This window comes from Theobroma cacao, chromosome 7, assembly GCF_053813885.1.
Source record: "Theobroma cacao isolate CCN51 chromosome 7, ASM5381388v1, whole genome shotgun sequence".
Taxonomy (NCBI): domain Eukaryota; kingdom Viridiplantae; phylum Streptophyta; class Magnoliopsida; order Malvales; family Malvaceae; genus Theobroma; species Theobroma cacao.
In genome coordinates, this window is record NC_142645.1 from 4,660,081 (window position 1) to 4,670,033 (window position 9,953).

Here is a 9,953-nt window from a genome sequence, read left to right on the forward strand (position 1 = left end):
GCAACTTAAACTCAAAAATTTTAGGACCATATGATTTTATCTCCGAAAAATTATTAAATCAAATGATACTTAGTCTCGGATCATTGCGAGAAATCTTAATTGTGAGTTAAATAAAGTCAAAGAATGCTATCTTAGTAGTACTCCAATTCCACTTAATTCCGACCAATGATTGATTTGCATGTGCATTACGAAAAGGGTGAGCATTACTCAATAAGTGGTTATCTTTTTTGTACTTGCATTTTTTTAAATTATAAGTGGGGGTTTTCTTTGACTTTATTTCTCTTTTTTTTTCTTTTTGTTTTAATTTTCTTGCACGAAAAGTGATAATAAATCCTTGAAGTTAGGAGTTTGCATCAATTTTTTATGTTACACGTGGTGATCTAATCACCACATGATTAGATCATTAAGGTAATTTGATTATGTTTAATATAATATATAGACAAGAAAGATTATCAAGTATTAAATAACCAAAATAACTTTATTATTAACAATAAGATTATTTAAAATTTATTTTTACTAAGTGAAAATTTATACAATAAGAATTCATTGTTCTATAGAAAATTATAAGGTAAGAACCCATAATTTCCTAAAGCATCTAATTAATTAAAGTTATTGACTTGTTTTGGTAAAGGTCAATATCACTTAATTGCTTTCTTATTGCTTATAAAGACTAAATCCTTGGAGATAAAAGACACGTTTTAATGCACACCATTGTTAAAATCGTATTTGTCATAAATAATTTTGGAGTTCACTTTCTTTCAACGGTAAAATTTTTTCACTTTTTGAGATACGATTTTAATAACTCTACAAATTAATGATCCAAAACACTTTCGATGATTTAAATCGTTATCACGTAATATTATTACGATGATCTAATCACAGTGAATAAATTACCCTCGATTTTAAGAGCATCATCCCTCGTGCCAAACGTCACCTTACAAAAAAAAAAAGATTTCTATTTTTATTTATTTTTATTGGTTGCTTGCAAATCTCAAATGGTCTACGAGGCCAACTATGAAGTTGCTTGGCAGAAATAATCAAAAGGCAAAAAGAAGGTCTAATTGCCGTACAACTCTTTGAAGTTGATTTTGTAAAGTCCCCATTACATGAATTTGTTGGCAAAGCCAATTTCCCATTTTAATTTGTAATTAATTCTATAATATTTGAATTTGACTTGATGCCCCTGTCCCTTTTGTGATGTGTTCATACATAAAACGGTTAGGAAAAGGTTAAGAAACTTGGATACACTTCCATCCACCTAATAATATATTAATTCTATATTAGAAAATTCAAATCTACTATCCCTAGCTTAGCAAGATTTCAATTGCATTACAACTTAAAAGCATTTAATTAATTTATTATAATTTATCAAATTTTCTGTGTTTCAAAATTACGATAACGTTTTGGATTGATTAAAATTTGACATAGTATTTACAAAAACTCTAAATTATTTAAAAAATTTAAAAAAAATTTATTTTTCTTATTGCATTCAATTAAATGTTTGTACTTTTATTTTGAACCAAATAAGTATTCATGACAAATGGTTGACTAACTGTTGATAGTTAAAATATCGCTTGTCATTTTATGACACGTGACATTAACATGTCATAATGGATTATGACATTACATGATACATGAACATGTGATATTTTTTCCTTTCACAGTAGTGCTACGTTAACGTCATGTCAACATCACATAATACTAAATGATAAATGATATTTTGATGAATAATAATTAATTAACCGTTAATACTCAATAGATATTTTTAATAATACTTGATAATATGAACCTTAAATAATATTAATGGAAAATTAGACACTTGTAACACCCATAACTTTTTCAATTCCATGATTGAATACAAAAGAACTTGTACCAAGTAGATCGTTAATCTCACAAACTTTGTAAAAAGCAAGACAAAGACGTAAACTTGCAGCCATATTGACCAAATGTACGTGCAAGAGGATGTGAGATAGAAATTTAAAGTGGTGAGAACAACAACAAAGAGTCAATACATATCTTGAACAGTGATGCAGCCATGATGGGTTTGGGGAGCATTCCTGGAATGATCCCAAAAGTTTTGTCTGATTGCTCTCAACCTAGTACTTATCACTTCACTTGTCCCAACCTATGTTTGTTCGACACATGGGTGGCTTCACAGCCGTTGGTTTAAAGACGGATAAGTATGAAGAATCCCTTCTTCCTCTGTCTCTTCCATTCTCTTGTCCTCACTTTCCTTTGTCGTCTATGGAGTTTGGAGTTCGGACGCTTTTGTTTTGGTAATTTTCGGAGTTTGTGTGCTGCTTCCTCCTTTGCTTAGCAAGGTTTTCTATTTTTTAATTAAAAAAAAATTCAAATTTTACTCTCTAGATATAAAAATCATGATGAACCAAATATTCGGTGCCTTTTGTTTAGCAAAGTTGCTTTGGTATTCTTTGAATTTCACACATTTCATTTTCTCTTTATTGCTTTAAGGTTGCTTGGTAGTGAATGAATCAATGAGATATTTGTTCATAAAGTAACAATTTAAGATAAAATTTTTCAAATAACTTTATATATATATATATATTGAAAATTATATTTATAAAAATAAATCATAAAATGAATTAACTAATATAAAGTTGAATTAAATTTATATATAGTATGTGTGATTGCACGGAGTTACTAAAAATAACTCACCAATCACTAGGCCAACAAGAGTTGGTTATGCTTAAAAAAACAGACATAATACTTAAAAAAAATTATGAACTATTCATGAAAATTTAAATAAATTTTTATATTTTTATTGAATTTAATTAATTTTTTATATTTTTAGTTCGAGTCAAATAAATTTTTATGATTAATTATTATTCGTTAAAAAGTCATTTGTCGTTTTATGTTACCTGATACTGATATGACATGTTGATATATTATAATAGTTCATGATGTGATATGTTGATATAACATGATAGTATGACCACATGATATTTTTTATTTTTTATTTCAATGTCATATTAATGTCAAGTGTATATAAAATGACAAATGATATTTTTCACTAATAATAAATAGTTAATAGTTAGTTGTAAGGGTCTATTTGGTCGAAATTTAATATATAAAAACTTGATCAAATTTAATAAAATAATAAAGATTCATTTAAATTTTTTTAAATAATTAATTTTTTTTTTAAATTATGTACAAAAGAATTACCACAAAAAGTAAAAGTTGCATTATCATATGGGTTTTTGCTTGGATCGGTCAAAACTGTATTCACATTAACTTTCTCTTGGCTTGCCATATGAGTGGTTCAGAATTCAACCATGTTTAAAATCTTGGGCAATTGGGGCTTTGGATTGATAGCACTCACAATTGGGGCAGGGGCTAACTTGGATGAATATTAAATGAAGCTAGCTGATTTGCCTATTATTAATAATAAAACTCTACCCTATGACAGACATACAATTTGGGGTTTGATTTGCTACTGTTGATTGTGAATCATATAAACCTTAATTTATATTAATCTCTGGGCACAAGAATTTATTTCATATAAACAAAAGGTCATCCCTTCTCTATTATTAATCACTGCAATAAAGATGTTAGCTACTATGTTTTTGTTTTAATGAAAAGCCTTTTAAAATTGTAATGATCAATTTCTTACAAAATTTAAAAGGAGTCGATAAATAATATCAATGAAATGAAAAGACAGATCAGATTATGAAGATGCCAACGATGTTTATTAAATTTTTTTCGATATCGACAATATGGTACCGTGAATATACCTTGTGAACATCGTGCTAGAAAATCACTTGCTAAATTAAATTTTGGAAAATAACTTGAACAAAAGATTTTGAATTGTGTACAATGGATATCTACCATCTAAGCCAGTTGCCTTAAAAGAAGAAAAAATGAAAGCAAAATTTCTAATTTTGCCCATATTTAAGTTTTGCTATTTCCACAACTCTAGAGAGCTCCCCAATCTTCTCTTTCTTTAAGGTTGGCCCAAAAGAATTCCAAATATTTACACAAATTTCTGAAATTCCTCTCCTGTCCCTAGCCATTTCTCTTTCCTTTTCCTTTTTTTCTTTTTTTGGGTAGTGCTTATTGTCTAAACCCAAACCCACCCGGATGAGTCGGGTACCGGAACCCATACGGATCCATCGAGTTAGAGAAGTTCTGAGTCAAGACACTCGAGTTTTGTTGAAAAAACCCCGAGTTATCAGCTCGCTGGGTTCTGAGTCCGCTTTGTACCTCTTCGTCCACCGAGTTACCAATCTTATTTGTTGATGTGTCCATCTGGCATAGTGTAGGCTGCATTGTTGGGACATAGACGTCATTATTTCCGTAACCGGGGATCCCCTGACTCTGAGTCTGGGTTTGGCCGCTGGGTACCAACTCGGGCACCGAGTTAAGCCCTGCAAGACTCGCCCAATCTAAATTCCCACTACCCAGATTGTGGAACCCTGTTTTCGCATCGTTTTGAAGCGTTTTCAACGAGTTCATACGTGGCAAACCAAAGTAACGATCGTCTAACTCGGGAAATGATTCGAGCATGTCATCGAGTTGGGAAGAAGAAGAAGAAGAAGAGCCATTGTTGCTATGCTCTTTGCTTGCAACGCTCGACAATGGTTTTTGAGCACTCGAATTCTTCTTGTATATTCGACATAAAACCCAATCATCCAACTGCAACAAATATATAAAACAAACCAATCAACCAAGAATTCTCAATAGTAAATTCAGACAAACTAGTAGTTCTAAAAGTTAGCTGAGGGAAGAGAAACAAATATCTTACCTTGGAGCTTCCATTTTTACGGGAAGCTTCGATGAGTCGATACTCATGCATAATCCAATTCGTTTTAGTCCCTTTGGGTGCTTTCCCAACGTAAAAAACCAGAGCTTTCTTGATACCAACTTTACGGCCTTCGGTTGTGATAACTTTGTCAGTGCCGGTGGCCTTCCAGTACCCTGTACCAGCGACTCTATTGGGTCGTGATCCGTTGGGATACTTCCTGTCTCTAGGACTGAAAAAGTACCATTCTTTCTCACCAAATATAGCCTTGCCTATATCAAGCAATTGACATTGATCAGCAAATACAATCTTTAAACACGGAAAATACAAAAGCAAAAAAGTTGACCCTTTTGTCGGAATAGATGAACTCACTTGGTAAAACCCAAGGATCAAACTTGTACAAATCGATTTCTCCAATGATTTGTAGAGAAAAATGATGCCCAGCAACTTGCCTGCACAGATACTGCACCAGAAGCTCTTCATCAGTTGGGTAGAACCGAAAACCTGGTGGCAAGCTCAATTGAGCCAATGGGTCTGTCTCTGGCACCCCCATGATCAATTCTTCCAATTCAATAAGACAGCTAAGAGTTAGCCAAGGGAGAAAATGGAATAGTATAAAGATTTTATTCTTCTTTTTCTTTTCTTTTTTTTTTCTTAGTTGAAGGAAATGGGAGGTATTTAAATAGAAAGGGTGCGGAATGGATAGACAGTATTAAAGAGAGAGAGAGAGAGAGAGAGATAAGTACGGTCGTCCTTGTCTGACTGTTAGCTAAAAGGACCCACTCAATGTTTATCACCGTTAAAGAGTGACACGTGCCCTAATCATGCGGCCGACCTTATCCGACCAAGAGGGTGCATGAACCGTCACGAAAATTTACAGCAGTGAGTCATCAATTTTTTAGACACGTGTCGATTTTTCACCCGTTTTTTCTAGAACCCCCATATCTCCAATAGGTGGTACCAAAATTTCCGTGAACCCCACAAAAAAAAAGTAATAAAAAAAATATAATGGGATTTGGGACCCCTCTCTCTCGCGCCCTTTGTTACTGAGAAGTTTAACGTTTTTCACACTATTTGCAACGGAAGGGGCCACGTTGGCTGATGTCGGACTCGTGCGCACACCTGTGTGAGAGTTAGGCTGGAGTTGGGTATGATTGAGGGGGAAAAAGAGAAAGAATAAAAGGTATATGGTCTTATTGAGTGACACGTTTACTTGATTTCTTTGCTTTGAGTGGTTTTCTCGTCTTTATGTATGGTTTGGTTGGATTAGGGGTTTCTTTCACTCAAGAACTTCTATGGACTAGCTTACAAGTTTTAATGCATGACATGGAGTTTGGATCATTAAAAAAAGTTTAATTTGTTAATCTAATGTAGGTCAAACTTTTTTTTAGTGGTTTTCGTAAAAACAACTCGATTCTTCTTTTTTCTTAATTAACGAATTAGATGCTATGAAATTGATTGATTTTTTTGATTTTATATCAAAATTGATGAAATACGAATGAGACCATTTGGCATTTCATTTCTAATCACTAAATTCGTTCGTTGATTCTTCAGTAACAATCAATTCGAATTCTAAGCTCTACTTAATTTTATTTAAATTTTGTCTTGATCATAAATAAATCACGAAAGTTTGAGTCAACTTTAACATCAATCAATTCAAACCTCTATTTAATCTCACTGAAACTTCATCTTAGTCATGAATAAACCATTTAAGTTCGAATTCGTAAATACAGTAAATTATTTTATAAAGACTCGCTTTCATTACGACTTTCATTCATCTAACTAAAAATTTATACCATCAAATAATAAAGATTTAAAATTGACATAATTATTGATAAAGACACAACACGTGAACTCGAATTGCCACGAATATTCAAAATCGAGTTCTCTTTCCCTTCTCTTTCCTTTTTCGTTCTTTTTTCCTTCTTGTCTCTCTTAAAATTTTGCATACGTGGAAGGCTTCTAGCTTAAGAGAAGAAAAAAGAAAGTGAGGAAAGAGATATGGCATAGAATTTTGAAGTGTTTGGTGGGTCAAAGGGGCACGTAAGGTGGGGTTTAGTTCACATACACATAAGAAGTGACATGTGGTTTTCGATGAGAGCAATGGATTTTGACAAAGCCACTACAATTCCAAATCCAAAGCGTTTATTGTCAAATAATAAAGTTATGTTATTTAGTTTAAAAGTTTTATTATCGACGTATTTCCATATTACCATATTAATAGTGTTAGAGTCAAGATTTCATATTTGGAAAGAATTGAACAAAAAGTGAGTCAATGGTGAGATTTTGAGCCAACGGAGTTAAGACTGTAATAAGTTTTATTGTAGTTTCTAAATCTATTAAAATTAATTATTGATTAATTATTGTGAGACATCTCATCTAATAAAAAATTATTATAAAAACAAAACAATAAAATTTTTAAAAAATTAAGAGTATATTATGAAATTTTAGAATTTTTAGAGAGCGGGCTCCTACTAGCCTTCCATTCCCTCCGTCACTAAACATTAGTGTATTTTACATAAAATTTATTTTAAATTTAATAGGATTACAGGGCAAATTTCAACATAAAAATGGGTTTGGACTTGTTTTATGCCACGTGCAGATAAATATTGTGTTCGTGAGAATGAGAATTGGATTAATATTCTCTGGTAAAAGATTGCAGCTGTTATGGTCATGGAGTTTGGAGATTCTTGGGCACCTACCATCAAATTGGGTTTTCTTTCTTCAATTCTTCTCTACACACGTAGAATGATAGATGTCTTTCTTAAAAGGCACAAAATTAAAAATCAAAAGGGCTGCTTTTGAATTCAAGTCCCTTCTCTGTGTGTATAATTCTTGATGACAAGAAAAGGGAGTCTCTTTTTGGGGTTTGGCAGGATATGGGGGGCTTTGTTTCTTTGTTTTGTTTTTTGAGCTGCAAATTGAAAGAAAGAAAGCAAAAAAAAGGGGTTTCTTTCTTTGCTCTTAGCCAAACACAGCTTTACAAATGGTACTTTGATTAGTGAGTTTAGAAAACAACAATGAGCTACCTCTTTTTTTCCATGATTTTGACATGCTGGAAGGGGAATGTTCAGTTTCAATACAAGACGGGATAAGTCTTGAACATATAAGTAAAGACATTAACAGTTAATTAATTCTTCGTTGACATGGGACCTCTTATAAGAAATATTAAGATTGAGGTAGATGCAAGATCAAAGTGGTTTCCTCTTCTTTGTGAATAAAAGAACAAGGATGTTGCATAATTGAGTGAAGTTTAATGTTATGGATTCCATATTAATAAAAAATTATGAAAAAAATCTTGAGCTTATAAGTAAAAACTTTCCTCTATCTACTATATATGTTTTTTGAGTTGAAAATATGAAATCGTGACATTACGTCGTAATATTAATGATACGAAATATCCGTTTCATTTGAATCTTTTTAACGTGTGATGTAAAAGACATTATATATGTTGAGTCAATCCTCCCATGCAAATTTTATTAAATTTTTTTCATATTCGATCTGAAAATCAAAATCAAAATCAATAATAAGAAAATTTGATGGCTACTAGCTTAAAACCCTAATTTAGTAAGAGTCCAAGTGTGTGCTAACTACTCCTCTGAAACTATATGAACAGCTTACTAATTTGGGTCCAGTCATGGCCGTCATAGTTACATATTCAATTCAGTTTAGAAAATTAGAAGTGGGTTTTCTGTTGTTTTTCATTTCTTAATTTGGAAAAGTAGGGATTAGAAGAAATAGTTGTAGCTTGCTTTGACAAAAAACAATTTGAACGAAGAAAATTATTTAGAGAAAATCAATGGCCAAGAAAAATAAAACCATCAAATGCAATTGTTGAATTGTTGAATTCAATTGTCAGTTTGAATAAAGAAAAGTAAAAATACAAAAGATTTTATGCACGTGAAAAATGCAGTAGACAGGATTTTTCAATGTTTTAAGTCCACTACTGACAACCTGTCCACTGATTTTAAAGAGCAGAGCAGCCCTTATGTGAATTTTTCTTGCTAATATTCTAATCGCTGATGTGGTTTAAATTTATTTTTTTTAGATTAGGAAGCCAGAAAAAAATAATTTAGATTTCCATTTTAAGCATAGAGGGTAATAAAAATCCAAAAATTGAGTCGAAAAAAATTGTCGGATTAAAATTGAATCGTTATAAGATTATCTCTTATCGTCTAACTTAATTAACCGAATTGTATTATCTTGGTTCGGAAAATCCAAGGTTTTTGGTTAAAAAATAATAATTTTTTTTACTGTTTCTAAGTCAAATACAAGATTCTTCTAAAGGCAATATAGTAATATGAAAAATATTATTTTTTATTAAAACAAGGCGGTTGGTGTTTCACATGAATCTGCATCTCTACCATTTTGACTTCACCTGGCCTAAATGTCAGCTGCATGAGCCTGCAACAAGTGCTTTGAAGACATAATCTTGGACTTGAATTGTCTGCCCAAGACCAGAGAACCTAGTAAGTTTTGAAACCTTCATCTTGATGGATTGAATTTTGGGTTTAATTATAATGTCATGTGAAGCTACTTGGAACATTAATAAGTATATCAATGTTAGTGTGCATATGCTAAATGTGTATGATACATAGTCAACTATACTAATATATTTTTCAACTTACTTTATTTCATAATCTTTAATGAGCAATTTATAAATGAGAAAAATCCCACTCTTATGCTTATCTTATAAGTCGAAAATTTAAAAAAAAAATCTAATTTTCTTTCGGTTTAAGTAAAAAAAAAATACGAGAGCGTGACGAATTAGTAGTTTATTTAAATATTCAAATTGACCAACAAAACATAGTGATTTCCCATGGAAGTAAATAAAATTTGTACCTTTTTCTACAAGTTTCTATGGAAATTGCACTGCACAATTTGGCTAAAAGCCAAGACACAAGGGAGAAAGGTCTAGCCGCCTAGCAGCCCAAAACCAATCAACTATGGGATTAAAAAATCCTGAGTAAAATTTAGTCAAGATAACCACAATGTTTGGGCTCCCACATGTCTTGTGCATGTCCCCTTTGGAGGTTTCTTCCATGAACCTTCCACAGTTGATAAATTGCTGACAGAAGAAGATGATATCAGCGTATATCAGACAAACTCTGATTTCAGTCACAATCTGTAGCCAATCTTCTTTCATCTTTTTTTTTTCTTTCTTAATGCAAGCTTTTGACAAATCCCAAAATCA

The 9,953-nt window shown here is 31.8% G+C and overlaps 1 protein-coding gene across 1 annotated transcript; it reads right to left on the minus strand.

Moving 5' to 3' along the window:
• Positions 1-3,765: 3,765 nt before the first annotated feature.
• On the minus strand, positions 3,766-5,420 carry LOC18593865 (NAC domain-containing protein 72-like). Its single transcript, XM_007021266.3, has 3 exons — positions 5,132-5,420; positions 4,763-5,031; positions 3,766-4,653 (listed from the first exon to the last, which is right to left on the minus strand). Exons 1-3 carry the CDS (start codon positions 5,310-5,312, stop codon positions 4,072-4,074), a joined length of 1,032 nt encoding a protein of 343 aa, XP_007021328.3. The 5' UTR covers positions 5,313-5,420; the 3' UTR covers positions 3,766-4,071.
• Between the last annotated feature and the right edge of the window lie 4,533 nt (positions 5,421-9,953).

Coding starts and splice junctions, on each gene's coding strand:
- LOC18593865 (XM_007021266.3), bottom strand. CDS start 5,312: ATGGGGGTGCCAGAGACAGACCCATTGGCTCAATTGAGCTTGCCACCA. Junction 5,032..5,131: donor TGATCCTTGGGTTTTACCAA/GTGAGTTCATCT, acceptor TGCTTGATATAG/GCAAGGCTATATTTGGTGAG. Junction 4,654..4,762: donor GTAAAAATGGAAGCTCCAAG/GTAAGATATTTG, acceptor TATTTGTTGCAG/TTGGATGATTGGGTTTTATG.